Source organism: Xenopus laevis, chromosome 5S, assembly GCF_017654675.1.
Source record: "Xenopus laevis strain J_2021 chromosome 5S, Xenopus_laevis_v10.1, whole genome shotgun sequence".
NCBI classification, from domain to species: Eukaryota; Metazoa; Chordata; class Amphibia; order Anura; family Pipidae; genus Xenopus; species Xenopus laevis.
Window position 1 is genome coordinate 109,769,137 of NC_054380.1, and position 19,065 is coordinate 109,788,201.

The 19,065-nt window shown below is 38.8% G+C and overlaps 1 protein-coding gene across 1 annotated transcript in view; it reads left to right on the forward strand.

The window, feature by feature from the left end:
- The window catches only part of agtr1.S (angiotensin II receptor type 1 S homeolog), a 33,859-nt gene extending 26,247 nt beyond the window's left edge, over positions 1-7,612 (forward strand). The window contains exon 2 of the mRNA XM_041564958.1: positions 5,757-7,612. Coding sequence (XP_041420892.1) covers positions 5,801-6,892 — 1,092 coding nt within the window. The 5' untranslated portion in view covers positions 5,757-5,800 and the 3' untranslated portion in view covers positions 6,893-7,612. The remainder of the gene's footprint in view (positions 1-5,756) is intronic.
- The last annotated feature ends 11,453 nt before the right edge of the window (positions 7,613-19,065 follow it).

Genomic DNA, 19,065 nt, shown 5'->3' on the forward strand with positions numbered 1-19,065 from the left:
AAAGCATGTTGTCTATGAGGATTTGAAGTAATATGTCATTTTAATTATCACCTCATTACATCTCAAGAGGTAATCTCATTTGTTTAAGAGCTGCAAGGCCAATCAAAATGTCTTCAATTATCTGAGTCCTTTATAAATTGAGAATTGTTCTCACTTGAGGGGAACACGCAGATATAGGAATTAGATTATGTGCTTGTTCTGGGGAAACAATGAATGTTTTCTTGCATTCTGTTTTATTCATTGATGAAAAACTGTTCATTTTCATTACTTATTACAAATTATTTTGCTGCCATGCTCGAAAACTTGAGGATTACAGAAATCATCTACATTTTAACCTACATTGCCAATATCAGGAAATCACACCGTGAAGCTTACACCGGGGTTCTTTGGACAAAAGCCAAACTGATCCTACAGAAACCCATAAACAACTGTTGAATGAACAGGTGAGACAGACTAACTTCTCATTTGAGGCCTTAAATCATAAACTCGAGTGTGTGAAACAGAGGCTGGCTGATATTACTTTGCAAAGAGTGGTTTAATTCACAGAGTGAGCCCAGCTAACACAATATTCCAAGGGCAAGGAGAGGATAATTGAAAAATTCACCATTTTATTGTCAAGAAACAGCAACAACCAGAGAAGAGACAAGTCAACAAGGAGGAGGGAAGATGAGAACAAGATATCCCAGAACATCAAGGACCTGTGTGACCATGTGGAACCCACCGAACCAGTGGAGGAAGTCTTGGCTAAGGGTCTAAACTTTGCTGTAGCGCCACAGTATGTCCCTGTGGTTGATTTAATCACAGCAACAGAATCCTCCATCCACAATAACTAGATACCAGTTGCTAAGTCTGAAAATATTTGGTTGAAAGTATCAGCAGCCCTAGCAAGTGCTAAAGCTCCCCCTTCCAACATCAGTTTGCAGGAGAGGAGGGTTTTGGTTTTGCTTGCCAAAGACACATGTGTCACATCCTGCCAGTGGTTAAAGGGCGATGTACAATGGTACCAAATACATCAAACTATTACTCTAAAGTGGCCACATTACTCAGTGATTGCGGTACATATGAACAACTCAAGAAGAATCCTACAAGCAGCTACAAGAAAAAGGTTATAGAATGCAGTTACAACAGCTTGAGATCTAGCACTGGCCAATCAGAGTAAAGCCTTTGATAATTGCCTTTCAACATCTTATGGGATGAAATTTTACACTCCTAAACACCAAAATCTGACTATAGAATATTCATCAAAACACCTTCAGTGCCGGACCAGCCCAGTCAGGCGCCCCCGGCAGCCTGGCCGATATGAGCGCCCAACAATGGCGCGCATACGCTAAAAAATGAGCACACTCATGCGCAGAAGAACACGCACACTAGGGACCGCGCACGCATGCGCAAAACCCCCTGATTGAAAAAAACAAGATGCAGCGCAAAAATAAGGACAGGACAACCCGGGCAGAGGGGCAATCAGGGAACGGACTAGGGGGTAGGAAAGGCTGAGAAGATGCCTGCCTGGCCCCCCCCCCAGCTTTGCGCCCTAGACACGTGCCTACTCTGCTTACCCCTAGTTCCAACCCTGCGCCCGCTATTCAGAACATGAGTTCAGATTACTTTCCATTAATATTACCCTTAATGAAGAGCACATTCTTTAAACAACTACTGCTTTTTGAGAATGTGCTCTGTTTTTAAGAAACCTACAGTAATTGCACAGTACTCATTGTACAGATTTGGGGTGGAGAATTATATACATATCACTCACTTTGTTACAGATTGTGTTCTAAATTATTAATTTAGATGCCCATTGTGCATTATCCTTTGTGATCTTTTGTACATTTTGATTGAAATTAAAGGAAACATATTTCCTTGCCCTGATGTAGAACATTATGTGGGAACTGGTCATCAGCTGGATATTCTCTGGGGTTTTTCTCTTCATTATTCAGAACTTTCCCATTGTAAAATATAAATGTAAGGTTATTTGGTTCACTTTAGAGAAGAGGGGTTCATAATATAACATATTATATTATTTTTTTGTTAAAATGTTACCATGACACAATAAACAGAACTGGTGAGGAAGCAAGCAGCCTAGCGAATGCCTGGAGGAAGCCTCTGATCTCTATCTTAGGAGAAATTAGACAAATTAGACATGGTTCACCTGTCATCGTCTTAGAAGTATAATTCTTACTGTATTTCTACAACAGCTTGATGACCTCTATTTGCTCATGGCTGACACATGCACTGTTTTTAATATATTTCAGAGCAGATGCCCAGTCTTTCCTACCTTAAAAATAGGCTCTGTAAATAAATTTATTTGGCATTTAAATACATCTAGACACCCCATTATTAACTTCTGGATCTCAGAACCAGATAATACTGTCTCCTAGTGGTTTCCACATGGATGAACCAACACCACCTCAAACTAAACCCAGCTAAAACAAAGCTCATGGTCTTCCCATCCTTTTACCAGTACTACTGATGGCATGGCCATTAACTCTGTTAAATCAGTACACTTCTTGACGGATATCTTGGACGAGTCCCTCTCCATTACTGCTTAAAAGAGAACTAAACCCTAAAAATGAATACGTTACTAATGCCATATTTCACATACTAAACGTATTGCAGCAGCCTAAAGTTTCCGCTTCTCAATAGCAGCAATGATCCAGGACTTCAAACTTTTCACAGGGGGTCACCATCTTGGAAAGTGTCTGTGACACTCACATGCTCAGTGGGCTCTGAGCAGCTAAGCTTAGGGGTTGTTGAAAATTATCAAGCAGAAATGAGGTTTGTCTGTAATAAAAGCTGATGCTACAGGAATGCGAATAATGCGAATTGGGCTGGTTTCTGAGATGACATGTAGTAATTATCTGTATTAAGTACTAATCAGCCTTATATTGTGACATTTATATTCTATGGGGGTTATTTATCAAAGCCTGAATTTATCTAAATTTTTTCTGCTACGAACTCTGATCAAATCCGCTCGGGTTTTTTATGCTAATTTATTATTAAATTTTCCGAAAATTTGCTTTGTGGGAAAAAATCATATTTTCACGTTTTTTTCGGATTTTTTCATCCAATTTTCAAGAATCTCACAATTTTTTCGGAAGTTTCACCTAGAAAACTTCGGGGTATTGCACGAAACCCAGCACACATCAAAAAATCATTGGGACTTCTCTCATTGACTTATATGCAACCTTGACAGGTCTGAGATGCCAGATTTTCAGATTCTGACTTTTCCATCCTCAGGGTATAATAAATTCCGAAAAACTTGTGATTTTTTTAAGAGTCTGATTTTATTAAAAAAAATCACAAATTTTTCCTGGTTTTTACATTCGGAGTTTAGTAAATAACCCCTTATGTGTACTGTATATTGTGAGTGGGTCCCTAAACTCAGTAAGTGACAGCAGCACAGTTAATGTTAATGTTAATGTTCTGCTAATGTTCAAAGACCTTCACTCCTCTGATTCTCTAAGAGCAACTGTTACCATCCATACCCACTGCTATCTATTATCTTAAACCTTTCTACCTTGCAACTCCTTACCTCTGGAATTTAATCCCTGAATTCATCCATAAGTAACACTTTCTCCATCTTTTCAAAAAGAAAACCAGCCCTACCTTTTTGAACACTAGAACATATTTTGTCTGGTCCACTAATATTGTTTATATATATAGGCTGCTGTGTTGCAATGGAGCAGTTTAAGGCTCAGGTTACACAGCAGATAGCAGATAATCTCTGTAGTACATGATGGTGTTATCCGCTATTTAACCTGTGCCATTTAGCCATTTTTCAATTTTCGCCATTTCTACACAGTAGCTTGTTTATATGAACTATAGTAGTATTTCCGAAACAAACAGATCAGTTTTACCAGTGCAGGGCAACACTACATTATATTGTCATTACTTTAAAACACTTAGATTTTTTTGGTGTTACTGTTCCTTTAAGTTGCATTTGAATCATTGGGAGTGGATTAATCAAAAGTCAAATTCAGTTCAGTAATATTTCATACAATAATGTTTCAGTGTAAGGGTCTTGTTATATAGAAATGTCTTTTCAAGCTTACATGTTGTTACAAAATGGCAAATATGTGAATTTCATGTTATTCTTATTTAGGCCATGCTAGACATACTGTACTTGTGTGCTTCTGTGCATTATACTTACTGCACTAAGGTCCAGTTTATCCAGCTGCTTGCAAGTGATTTCTTTCCCATACAGCAATGTCGAAACTAGAGGAATCATATTCTTGGCAATACTATATTTAGAATTCGCAAATACATTGCTGATAAGATAAAGAGCAACAATGTGTCATGTCTTTATTGCCTAATCTGCACAAGACACTGTTTAGCTTGATATTATCATTAGGAAAATGAGGTGGGCAGCATCATAATTAATTGTATTTACTTACCTGAAACCCCCGGCCGGTGCTCCTATCAGCAGAAAAACTGCACCGGCCTGGAGTTATACCAGTGAGCAGAATCAGAATATACATAGTAACATAGTAAGTAAGGTTGAAAAAAGACACATGTCCATTGAGTTCAACCTTTTATTTTTTTTTTTTTATTAACTACCTATCTGCCAGTTGATCCAGAGGAAGGCAAAAAAAACCCATCTGAAGCCTCTCCAATTTGCCTCAGGGGGAAAAATTCCTTCCTGACTCCAAAATCGGACTAGTCCCTGGATCAACTTGTACTATGAGCTATCTCCCATAACCCTGTATTCCCTCACTTGCTAAAAAGCCATCCAACCCCTTCTTAAAGCTATCTAATGTATCAGCCTGTACAACTGATTCAGGGAGAGAATTCCACATCGTCACAGCTCTCACTGTAAAAAACCCCTTCCGAATATTTAGGCGGAACCTCTTTTCTTCTAATCAGAATGGGTGACCTCGTGTCAGATGGAAAGACCTACTGGTAAATAAAGCATTAGAGAGATTATTATACGATCCCCTTATATATTTATACATAGTTATCATTTCACCCTTAAGCGCCTCTTCTCCAGTGTGAACATCCCCAATTTGGCCAGTCTTTCCTCATAGCTAAGATTTTCAATACCTTTTACCAGCTTAGTTGCCCTTCTCTGTACCCTCTCTAATACAATAATGTCCTGTTTGAGTGATGGAGACCAAAACTGTACAGCAAATTCTAGATGGGGCCTTACAAGTGCTTAAATACAGTGGAAGAATGACCCCCTCCTCCCTTGACTCTATGCCCCTTTTAATACAGCTCAAGACCTTATTTGCCCTTGATGCTGCCGACTGGCATTGCTTATATATATATAAATATAAAAATATAAAAAATTTGATTGAATAAAATTGTGGAATAAAACTTGAATATCTTGAATTTGTGAGTTTACAGCTCAGAATGAAGAAATTACTTTAATGTTGACTGGGACAGCTCCCATTTACTTCTGAATGAACTCGGGTGCTTTAAATTCAAGTTATTTGGTTTTTTTTATGCTTATTAAATCTCTCAAATTCAAGTTTTAATAAACTCTAAATCGAATTTGTGAGTTTTAGCTGAAAAAAATCCTTGAATTGTAGCAAAAATTTAAGTTCGTTGATAAATCACCCCCTAAAGTCAGCCTTGGCGTTGAAGAATCTGAAATACATTAGAGCGATCCATTTAGAAGAAAGAATGTTGACAAGTTATCTTTATTGCCATAATTTAACCAAAATGAATGGATTGTTTTGCAAATGTTGACATTTATATTATCTAATAGAATTTGATAGGCATGAATCGATTATTCATTCAAATATGCTTCTGTTTTACAGGTAATTCAAGGAATTGTCTGCGTTGAGGCGGAAAAGGCAAAAAGATGTTGTCCAACATATCTGCGGGAGAAAACAGTGAAGTGGAAAAAATTGTGGTTAAATGTTCCAAGTCCGGAATGCACAATTACATCTTCATCACCATTCCAATCATTTATAGCACAATATTTGTTGTAGGAGTATTTGGCAACAGCCTGGTGGTAATTGTGATTTATTCCTATATGAAGATGAAGACAATGGCTAGCGTCTTTTTAATGAATTTAGCTCTGTCTGATTTATGTTTTGTGATCACTTTACCCTTATGGGCAGTTTACACAGCAATGCACTATCACTGGCCATTTGGTGACTTATTGTGCAAGATCGCATCAACTGCTATAACCTTAAATCTATATACCACTGTCTTCTTACTCACATGCCTCAGCATTGACCGCTACTCTGCCATTGTCCATCCCATGAAATCCCGCATTCGCCGCACTGTAATGGTAGCCAGGCTAACATGTGTTGGTATATGGCTTGTAGCCTTTTTGGCAAGCCTGCCTAGTGTAATATATCGTCAGATATTTATATTTCCTGATACAAATCAAACAGTGTGTGCCCTAGTATATCATTCTGGACATATATATTTTATGGTTGGCATGAGTTTGGTCAAGAATATTGTTGGTTTTTTTATTCCTTTTGTAATCATTTTAACAAGTTACACATTAATTGGGAAGACCCTGAAAGAAGTCTACAGAGCTCAAAGGGCCAGAAACGATGACATTTTTAAGATGATTGTAGCTGTTGTTCTACTCTTCTTTTTCTGTTGGATTCCTCATCAAGTCTTTACGTTTCTGGATGTTTTAATTCAGATGGATGTGATCCAAAACTGCAAAATGTACGATATTGTGGACACAGGCATGCCCATTACAATATGCATTGCTTACTTTAACAGCTGCCTGAACCCTTTCTTGTATGGGTTTTTTGGAAAGAAATTCAGGAAACATTTTCTACAACTCATTAAATATATACCACCAAAAATGAGGACCCATGCAAGCGTCAACACCAAATCGAGTACAGTTTCGCAACGTCTGTCTGACACCAAGTGCGCATCAAATAAAATTGCCTTGTGGATATTTGACATTGAAGAACATTGCAAATAGGTTAGTAGGTATTGTATTCCTAAGTAAACATATAAATACTATACTATAAAGTGGAGAAATTCCAGATTATTAAATATTACCTTCTGCAACGGGCAGCTTTCCAGATTCTCATATGGAGATACTTATACATTACTATACAGAAGAAAATCAAGATCATTTCACAGACTATAAAAGCAAGGCTTTCCTAATTTTGCATTTGCTTTGCTTTGTATACCTCGTGCATTTATAGATAATGTAGAGGCGTATTGCAAAAAAGCAGCCATTCGCAATGTAAGACTAATCGATGATGAAGGAAACTCATGTGTAAATATATGTTTTGAATGTGCCATCATACTGTATGTATACCTCATTAATTTATTTGACAGTCAGTATTCATCTGTATATATCTTTTATTGTACATTAACTCATTTAACTTATTGTATATAATCCATAATGTACCTGGCGCATACAAAATATATTCATAACATTCACGGATTTAAACAGAAAAGTTGATGTTCATACCTATTGATTGTTCATACTCCAATCAGCTGCTAGATCAACCTAAACTTTTCTATAATTTTAAGGCATATTGTAAAATTGAAAGATCATGCAGACCCTGCTGTAATCTCTCCAGGTCCACATCTGGACCACATGTCTTTTCCTCCCTTTTACTGTTCCTGACACTCTGTTGTGTATTATATTATTCCCAACAGATCAAAATGTAATGAAAAACTTGGGTTATGCAATTTGTATTGCTCTGGAAATTCTTGGAGTTGGAGGCAGTTAGACATATTTTTTTATGTGCTATATTAACCATTTTGAATCATCACATTCTGAACATTGCAGAATCACACTGGAGAATTGAGTGATGAGTAGGGAGGTCACCAAAATACTTAATACAAAAGAAAGCACACTCGTGGGGTTATAAGAGAATTATAATAGAAAGCTTAGAATAGTTGGATAATTACTAATGGATTTATTTCAAAGTATACATGTTAGGGTTTATTAACCAAGGCAGAGAAAGATGCAAAATAAAAACAAACTTGCGCAGAGAAGCCTGTTTTCTGAACTCTACCCCTCACCTTACTTCTTGAGGAGCTTCCAAGAAGTATGAAGATTGGTGTCTCACTGTGCAGCCCTGTCTGCTTTTTACAGAGGGGTTGAGAGGTGGGCAGCATTTAGGTATCTCATGGAATGCCCCCTAGCTTTCATGTCTGGAACAAGCCAGAGAATGAAAAGGGCAGGAAAAGTCCAGGGAAATTATATATTTGCTTTCAATATATTTATTTTCCACCTTGCTTTTATGAAGGCATTACTAGTGCATTTTTAACCATGTCTAAAATGCCTATAAATCTCTGTATTATTACCCCCTTTAGCCCTCCTTGGTCCTTGTGTCTGAAATCCCCTAAAGGGGAGTAGGGATGTAGCGAACGGCGGAAAAAATGTTCGCGAACATATTCGCGAACTTGCGACAAAACATGCGAATAGTTCGCGAACGTCGCGAACCCCATAGACTTCAATGGGAAGGCGAATTTTAAAAGCTAGAAAAGACATTTCTGGCCAGAAAAATGATTTTAAAGTTGTTTAAAGGGTGCAACGACCTGGACAGTGGCATGCCAGAGGGGGATCAAGGGCAAAAATGTATCTGAAAAATCCATTGTTGACACAGCGCTGCGTTTTGTGCTGTAAAGGGCAGAAATCACACTACGTCACTCAGGTGATGTTTCTGGACACGGAATGTGAAAAAGCTCACACAGCTAGGTGGCACTTGGTTAAAGACTGGGCAAATAATGCCTGCAAGGTCAACGTATACACTACAGCCGTTGGATACGGAATATATTATTGCTGCTTGAAAAACGTCACTCGGGTGGTGTTTCTGGAGACGGTATTATTATTGATATTTAGACAGCTAGGTGGCAGTTGTTTGAAGAACAGATGCAGATGAGAGATCAGCAGCAGGACAGCTGCCCACAGCAGCTACATACAGAGCACTGCAGTAGAAGGTAGATTACTAGCCAGCAAAGCTACCTAACCTAAAATGTCCCTCAAATCCCTGCAGAGTTCTGTCCCTACAATACAGAGCAGTATCAAGTAGATTACTAGCCAGCAAAGTTACTAGCAACTGTCCCTCAAATCACTAACAGCTCTCTCCCTACACTAGCTCTTCCAAGCACACACAGGCAGAATGAAAAAACGCTGCAGGGCTTCAGTTTATATATGGAAGGGGAGTGGTCCAGGGGGTGTGGGGGTGGTCCAGGAGGGAGAGCTTCCTGATTGGCTGCCATGTATCTGCTGGTCTGGGGTGAGAGGGCAAAAATAAGCGCCAGCTAAGGCGAACCCAAATTGGCGAACGTCGCGCGACGTTCGCGAACATTCGCCGAACGCGAATAGTCGATGTTCGCGCGAATTAGTTCGCGGGCGAACAGTCCGCGACATCCCTAAAGGGGAGAAAGCTAGAAAGGGTCAAGTATGAGCTCACTTGGGAAAGGGGTTTGATGTATTGGTCAACAAGACCTTCTTAATGGGCCTGCAAATAAGACAGTAGCCTGTATGCCCTATATTTTTGATAAAGACATCCAATAAAATGTAGTTCTCAAATCTGTTCTCTCAATGCTGTCCTCCCTATGGGGACCCAAAGCAATGTCTGGGGTTATCTAGCCTGCAGGCTGTTTAGGGTGAGATATGGGGAAATGTGTACTGCTAGATAATTCTAAGCCTATCTTAAAATGTTAATTAGAAGAATATTTTGGGTAAACACCGATTTACTGTCAGATATTCTAGAAATTTTGGCTGAATGGCTAATATAGAAATGTTTAACTGTAACTTTGTTATTAGATTAGTTAGACTCTGACCAACTTTTGGCCCTCAAAGGAAAGCTTGAACCAAAAAAATTTCAGAAAACCATTGCCATAAAGCTACAACATCACATGTATTCCACAGTACTTCACAATTAGGCAGGAAAAGTTTAGGGAAATTTTTTTTTTTAAATAAAACTTGAGGATCATCTCTGGTACTTCAATCAATGAACTGAAGTATATTATTGGTAAAAACAAAGCAAAGTAATTATTAAGGCCAGTATCAGCTCCATCTGATCCTTTTTCCACAAAATGGCAGCTTTACGGAAGTAAAAAATCCCTAATTTGACATATGTTTACTTTTTAATACCAAGTAAATTACAATTTGATTTAAATCATTTCACATGCTTGCTTACTTGACCAGTTGTGTTTGTTTCAATGGTTTGCTATTAATCTTCATGTTAGATATTAAGTGGGTTATTTACTAAAATCCAAAACTTCCTCACTATTAAATCAATTCAACAACTCCCGTGTTACCATATTTATCAATAAATTTACTCAAATAAATCTAGTGCTGGGAAAGACTCGATAAAATTGTGAAGAAATCCAAATCGTTTGATTTTTTTTGGATTATTGCCCGAAAATCATAAATGAATAGGATTATTGTACAAAATCCAGCACAGATCATCATATCTTTCAATTGTAAATGGGACACCTGCCATTGACTCTACATCAACTCGGCAGGTTTGAGATGGAGTACTTTTTTATTCAGACTTTTCACAGCAACGGGGTTTAATAAATCAAGAAAAATTTGAGTCTTCTCCGATGAAAAAATTGTGTTTTTTTCCTTTAAAACAATGACCAGGAGTTTATTTAAAAAAAAAAACCCTAAATGTGGACTGGATTCAAACATGGACATGGGGGTGAGCTTTGATCACTGTTTGTGATTATCATGTTTGTAACACTACTTGATATATATTGTGTGATAAAATGTTACTTTTATCTCTAAAGGCAGATAATGTGTCTGTTACTGATTATGTGGTATAAAAAAAGAATAAATACAGGATTACACATACAGTATGTAGTGTGACCTTATCCCTACAGCTTCTCTTGTGAGGTATATTTGTTTGTTTACCGATAAAACCTAATATTTTTGGAAAAACAAAACTTAAGATTGAGAAAATATTAAGCTAAATGAGGCATAGAGTTTACTGTCTCAGCCTATCACAGTGAAGGTCATTGCCTCAGCAGACAAGGGAGGGCGAGGTAGAGGGATGCCCAAACTGCCGGATCTGCTTCCTCTATAGTTGTAGAATCCCTGCTCACTCTCAGGTAAGATATAAGTGGGTGGAAAAGGCACAGGGGCAGGTACGGGTTACTATGTGCACCCAGCACCGGGTATGTGCACCACTGCCTCCAATAATGACCCTGGAAATTTACATATTTTTTCATCTGCCCTCTTAAGGTACTGCCACACCAGACTAATACTAGCCTATGGTAAACTCAGGCGAGAATCAGCCCCTATGCACTCAGGTGGGGCTCATTTATCAACACTGGGCAAATTTGCCCATGGGCAGTAATCCATGGCAACCAATCAGATTGCTACATTCATTGTCACTGGCAATCTGGGCAGCTAAGTGGCAAATGAGATTCGATGTTGATAAATGTAAAGTCATGCACCTGGGATGTAAAAATATCCAAGCCACTTATACCCTTAATGGGACTGCACTAGGCAAATCCATTATGGAAAAGGACCTTGGAGTCCTTGTAGATGATAAACTTGGCTGTAGCAAGCAATGCCAGTCGGCAGCATCAAGGGCAAATAAGGTCTTGAGCTGTATTAAAAGGGGCATAGAGTCAAGGGAGGAGGGGGTCATTCTTCCACTGTATAGAGCACTTGTAAGGCCCCATCTAGAATATGCCGTACAGTTTTGGTCTCCATCACTCAAACAGGACATTATTGTATTAGAGAGGGTACAGAGAAGGGCAACTAAGTTGGTAAAAGGTATGGAAAATCTTAGCTATGAGGAAAGACTGGCCAAATTGGAGATGTTCACGCTGGAGAAGAGGCGCTTAAGGGGTGATATGATGACTATGTATAAATATATAAGGGGATCATATAACAATCTCTCTAATGCTTTATTTACCAGTAGGTCTTTCCAGCTGACACGAGGTCACCCATTCCGATTAGAAGAAAAGAGGTTCCGCCTAAATATTCGGAAGGGGTTTTTTACAGTGAGAGCTGTGAAGATGTGGAATTCTCTCCCTGAATCAGTTGTACAGGCTGATACATTAGATAGCTTTAAGAAGGGGTTGGATGGCTTTTTAGCAAGTCAGGGAATACAGGGTTATGAAAGATAACTCATAGTCCAAGTTGATCCAGGGACTAGTCCGATTGCCATTTTGGAGTCAGGAAGGAATTTCTCCCCCTCTAAGGCAAATTGGAGAGGCTTCAGATGGGTTTTTTGCCTTCCTCTGGATCAACTGGCAGATAGGTAGAAGGGTTGAACTCGATGGACATGTGTCTTTTTTCAACCTTACTTACTATGTTACTATGTATTGTACTGCTTGCAGCTGGCTTTAAAAAGCTGATCACCGATTGTTTGCTATAGGTAACTGCCCAAGGGCAAAGTTGCCCAGTATTGATAAATGAGGCCCTGTGTCGGCCCAGAGCAGATTTCCATGACATAGAGCATACTTGTACATTTCATTGCTGGAATACTCTCCATGTGCCTGCATCTACACCAATACAGTGGCTCCTAGTGCAAGCACATCAGAAAGCTGAGTGGAGTGTAAAGGCTGGTGTGGAAGTATCCTTATATACCCCATATTTTAGAGCCATTCTAAGGCATATCACAAGTTGAATTTATTTAGTATTTATTATTTACAGAGGGGTATCACCTCCCCTATGCTTTAGTAAGGAGATACTATAACAGCTTACGCATACAAACAACATCTCACTGAAACAAATACACAGGCACATTACACAATGCAATTTGTATCAGAATATAATAATTAATCCGCCCTATGATACGTAATCTTCATTTTCTGGTGGTGATTTGCAACAACCCCAAAACATGGCTTCTCAGAAGCTGCTCAAAGTACACTGATCATGTGCATTCACTGACCATTCTAACAAAATGGCAGTAAGGTAATCAAGGTAAAATGGGGGTAAATTGGGGCCAGATTCATATATAGTCTCCAAAATGTACTGTTACCCTCCAATCTGTGAGGAGAGTAGAATATATAATAGGGACATAAGTGCAGAATGGGTACAAATGACTATAGGTGTACCCTGCACATTAAAATTCGAAATTAACCCGGCAGCTTTTGTGCAGAACACAGCAAGCAGGTCACAATGGGGTTAAATCAGCTTAGAGTCAACTCCAGCTGCACATGGATCAAAGATAGAATGTTGTGAGGCCTGCGGAATTCTAATATGTATTCCCCAATGATTTGTGTACAAAATGAGAATGTCATTTTGGAGTTGGAATATAAATTGTTTTGGATGTTTTCTCCATTGGAAGTGCCAAAAAATGCACTCCTGTGTGGATGGAAAACCCCAACAAAACATGATAATGAAAAACAAACAAAATTATAATTTTTCCAATTTTCTCAACTCGCCTCATGGTTGAGATCTAAAGAGCCTAGTTCAGTTCTAAAGAGCTACCGGCAGGACTTTTTGTTGTTTTTTTCCTAAAACAGGCAATTAAGATTTTTAAAGTGGAATATAATTCCGGAAGTGCACAAATAAAGTTATAAACTGTTAAACGCCATCCATGTGGTACAGGTTTTTCATTCTTAGGGGCAAATTCACTAAAGTGTGAAGCGCCTAACGCTAGCGTAAATTTGCCAGCGTGACGTCATTTCATTACTTCGCCAATTTACTAACGGGTGCTGGCGTAAATTCGCTAGCGAAGTGGACCTACTCTAGCGCTACTTCGCACCCTTACGCCAGGCGAAGTTGCACTATGACAAAGGGACGTAACTACTTTAATTCACTAACTTGCGCATTTTACTGAACATTACCTCTTGCGCCAGACTTGCCTTCGCCACCTCAGACCAGACGAAGTGCAATAGTAAATAGGGATTGCTTCAAAAAAAGTTGAAATTTTTTCTAAGTCCCAAAAAACACTGGCGTCTTTTCCTTTTGTAAGGGTGATAGGCTGAAAAAGATCGTACATTTTTTGGTGTACCCTCCTTCCCCCCTACATTTCCTAACATATGGCACCTAAACTATACAGTGGGCACATGTTTAGGGCAATATAACAACTTTATTTTATTTTATGAAGCTTTCCCAGGCTTGTGTAGTGTCATGTATTTGCTGCTACATATACGTCCATTGTACTTTAACTTGGCGCCATATGCAAATTCGGCATCGCTAGCGTAACTGCGCTTTCCTTAATGAATTAATGCTAGGGCAACTTCGCTACCTTTCACCTCCCTGAGCGAAACTTCGGATTTTAGTGAATTAGCGGCGCCCTAGCGAAACTTTGCCTGGCGAAGTGCGGGTTGAAATGTGGCGAAGCCTGCGCTAGCGCAACTCCGCAGGTTAGTGAATTTGTCCCTAAGGCTTTTCATTTCAAGTTATGTGTCATCACAGAGTTGTACATGATTGGGAAGAGTATACTGTAAGAATAAGTCTTAAATCAGGTTAACTAACTGCTCACCTTGTGTAAATAAGGAGAAATATACTTACCGTACGCAGAAATAACATTTTCCATAGGCAACATATTTATACAAAGTAGTGTGGGGCCCGTTGTGTAAGAAGTGAGTCCCCCTAAGATGTTGCTTATCTGCTTTATTCAGCTCATGTTGACCCAGCTGGGAAAAAAACAAGTTCTGTTGGGCGACTGGCTGTAAATAACAGATGAAACCTAGCAGCTGTTAGAGTTTGACTGGCAATAGAGGTAATGGAATTTCCAAATGAGTGTGAAAAAAAGGTTTAAATGATGCCAAATATGTTTTATACAGCGACTCCCTTTTTACTACCATAGGGGCCACTTACCACCAGTGCAGTTATTAACTTTCTGGATAATGGGCAATACATTACTAACCAGCATCATGAAAGGCATCCCTCTTAGATTTTCTGTTTAACCCATTCATTTCCAAGTCATTAGGTTACACTGCTCCTTTCTGCATAGCTAAGATGGAGTCTATTTTCTACTAAATGCGTGGATTCCTGCCAGTTTAATCTTATTAATATTAATTCCTGCAGTGCCATACACTAATTAGCATTCCTAGATTCTCCAACTGTGTGTTAAAAAAAACTCTATGTAGGAATATTGGAGGATTCCTGCCAGTTTAATATTCCTATGGAGAGTTTTTTTAACACACAGTTGAAGGATCAAGGAATGCTAATTAGTGTGATTATCAAATATTTTGGCAGGGAACTTCATTAATTGGAGTGACTCCTCCTATACGGCAATGCAGTTCGGTTAGTGCTGAACACTCCATATATAACATATAGCTTTAAACAGTCTAGTGCACCTAGAATCCACCCCTCAAACACCACATACGCACCCATGACTGAATTTGGGATCATTCCTTGGTCGCTTTTTGCTGTAGTTTTTTTTTAATTCTGTGATAATTATATTTGCTCAGTGTGCCCATATAGTAAAATCTATCCCATAGAATTGACATTGAAATATATGGTACCTGGCAGCTATGATTTCATGTTCCCTCTAATTAATTGTAGGCCAAGCACCCACAATTTAGCTGTTTGCACACAGCAGTGGGTGAATCCCAGCCAATACTGAATGATGTGTGTATATAGTGTTAGACTGACCCACCAGGATACCAGGAAAACTCCCAGGAAAACTCCCGGTGGGCCCAGTCGTCAGTGGGCCCTCCTGGCTCTAAGCATTTGTTACAATTTCATGTTCATTCCCTCATTCTTTATAGAAAAAAAGAGGCCACATAGATGGGAAATAGAGTATATCATGTAAAGAAAAAGAACTAAGAAAAAAAAAAGTTTAAGTGAGAAGTGTAAGAAAATTAGATTGGAGAATGGGCCCATGGTCTAAGGTTTTCTGGTGGGCTTCTGGCATCCCAGTCCGACACTGTGGGGCACATTTACTAAGCTCGAGTGAAGGATTAGAATAAAAAAAAAACTTCGAATTTTGAAGTATTTTTTTGGCTACTTCGACCATCGAATTGGCTACTTCGACCTTCGACTAATGACTTTGAATTGAACTATTCGAACTAAAAATCGTTCGAATATTCGACCATTTGAAAAAAACTTCGACCACCTAAAACCTACCGAGCACCATTGTTAGCCTATGGGGAAGGTCCCCGTAGGCTTTCCTAGCAATTTCTGATCGAAGGAAAATCATTCGATCGATGGATAAAAAACCTTCGAATCGTTCGTATTGCGGTATATCATTCGACTTCGATATTCGAAGGATTTAACTTCGATGGTCGAATATCAAGGGTTAATTAACCCTCGATATTCGACCCATTGCAAATGTGCCCCTGTGTGTATACATCTTCTGGTTAAAACTGGGCAACTTTTCACCTATGCAATACCCTACAGCAACCAAGCAACAAATGGATCTGAATGGTCTGCTACAAGTTAGAAGATGAAGGCAAGTATCTGATTGGTTGCTACAAATTTTTGTTGCTACAAGATATGCATTTGTGCAATATCTTCCTGGCCTTCCCTTTCCTTCAGCATTCCTTTGGGGGGTATATACCATGTAACAATATATCACTTTTTTCAAGTCAAGACGCCTGGTGCTGTTTTTTTGTTCTATTTTATATAAATTGGATTTACTTGCAATATATATATAGGATGGAGTATTCTGGAAGGAACAGGCAAGCCAGGTACTCTGATCGATTAGATCACGTATTAGAGCTCACTTTCCACAGGAAGGCTGTCCTGCAAAATGAATCCTATTTTATTACATTAGTCAAGCAAAAGTTCTAGTCCTGCCACCCAATTAAACCAACCCAATTCAGAGTGCACATTACATGATCTTGGTGTTTACCTTTTGTAACCAGGTGTATAGGTGAAACACTACTATGTGTACCAATGAGAAATATGACAACAAGTTTATAGGCTATGGACACACAGGCTGTTGTTAGCCTGTGTATTATTGCAGGCTGAGAGAAGCAGATCTGCTCAGTGCCCCTGCTCCATTTATCAGATCAGCCTGTGTGCGGTCAAACACTGACCTCAGTTTCAGCTTCGCTATATATGATCGAATTCAAATCAATGGAGCAGGGGCACTGAGAAGATCTGCTTCTCTCAGCCTGCAAAAATACACAGGCTAACAACAACCACTGACAACAACCTGTGTTTCCATAGCCTTTGTTACTTGTACTCACACTATACTGTATATATATATAAATATATATATATTACACAAGCCATGAATATCTTGTAAATGATATCCTTATAAACGGTGAGTTCTGATGTCATCAGTTATAAACGGTGAGTTCTGATGTCATTTCTGTCACATGACTCACTGAAACTTGTGTATTATAATAAATAAAGTACCCCCAGTTGCAAAACATGAGGATATTAGAAGTTACCTATGAGTTCCATGACCTGTATAAAAACATACATGAAACTCCTCGTTAACTGATAATATCCTTATATTTTACAAGAGGGGGTACTTTATTCACATATATACAGTATATAATAAAATAGAATGTAAGTAAGCCTGAATAAGGGAGCACCACCCCTAAATCAAAGAGAAACAGACAAATGGTGTGCAGGGTTATATGGATAAATAGTAGCACTAAAGAGAAAAAGATTAACCCTTAAAGTTGCTTACTTTGGAAAAGGGGAGGGGGCGCTTGAGGGTGAAGGGGTGGTGCACCAGACCTGATTGCGCTTTGTGTTAATCCCTATCTCAGTCTATGGCTTATTAACTGAACTCTGCTGCCTACCAGCACTCGCATGCCAGGGTTGGCAGTTTATGTATTTAATTTACCTGATTTAATTCAGGGTTAATCGACATACAGCCATAATACACTGGCTTCTCTCTCTTTGGCTATGGGAGGGTGTGCTTGAGGGTGAAGGGGTGGTGGATATTTTAAGTCCTAAAAGCCATCATACAAGGTTTACCCCGACTTATGGCTGTTAAATGATTGTATGTGACTTACCAGTATTTACATTTGTAGGCTCGTGGGTTACTCTTTGACATCCCAAACACCCACTGTATGCTGTGTACTTTTTTGCCCATTTGAATTCGAGTTCTTTGCCTCCCTGTCCCTAACCTTATTTTAAACGCTCCTCTGGACTTACGGTTTTAATTTACTTATTAAAAGTTAAGTTTTATTGTTCCTTGAGTCCTCGGATTTAAAGATGGGGTGGTGCAACTTTAAGGGTTAATCTTTTTCTCTTTTGTGCTACTATAATAAAATAGAGTATATTGATAGTGATCCATACACAGTGGTTTGCATCTAAAGGCTCAGACAGATGGGAGCGTGAATTTTCTCCTTGTATAAGCTCACCAAAGTTTGCCTTAATTACCCAAAGTGCTCCTTTGCCAACATTTCTCCTGGCATAAATTCTTTGTGGAAATTCATCAGTGGATTTCCCCATACAATTGTAGAAGGGAAAATAGAAAACATGTGAAATAGAAAACATGTATGGAAGAGGTGACATAAAAATTGAGATCCAAAAGTGCCTGTTGTATCTTTAAAATGGCAGTTAAATTGCCTGAACATGGATAAATTTATCTTGGTGAAAACTTGTTCTTGTGGCAATTCAGTTGTAGAAATGTTTGCCTGGAAAAAATCAGAATTTTTGCTAATGCAACAGAGAATGTTCACCATTTTTGAATTTAATGCAACAAATCGTGTTGCATTTTGTCTTTTTAGTAAATTGCATATGTTATGGGGAAATTCTTGGCTATAATATGCTGTTGAAACAACTATAGCCTGTATCCCTTCCCACACTGATCAGACTTGGGGTCAAAGATTACTTTATGGAGAACTGTTTAAAAAATGTAAAATTTAATAGACAACGCTTAAAAAACATAAAACCATTGAAGAAAGTTTCACAATGTATTTTTCTTATAAAGTTGAATTAGGTATTTAATGTGCCATAATTTGTTTTTGTTTGGCAGTTTGGATGTTCCAAATATTCAAGTCTGTGTTTTTTAATCAGTGGAAACAGCTGAAGGGCACCCATGAAAACAATGATTCTTTGGCACACCAAACTTGCTGCTGCTATTTCTCAGGGACTTACAGCATAGCTGATACCTTTTCAATAGAGAGAAATGTAACTAACAGCATAAGAAATATCTTCACAACAATAATTAAATGTACAGCTTTGTTGCACTCTCCCTCAAGCCCAGACTCAGGGCTGGTCCTATCACATGTGGGGCCCAATTGGGACCATGTTGGCGGGGCCCCTAGACAAAGTGTTGCTGGCTACTGACACAC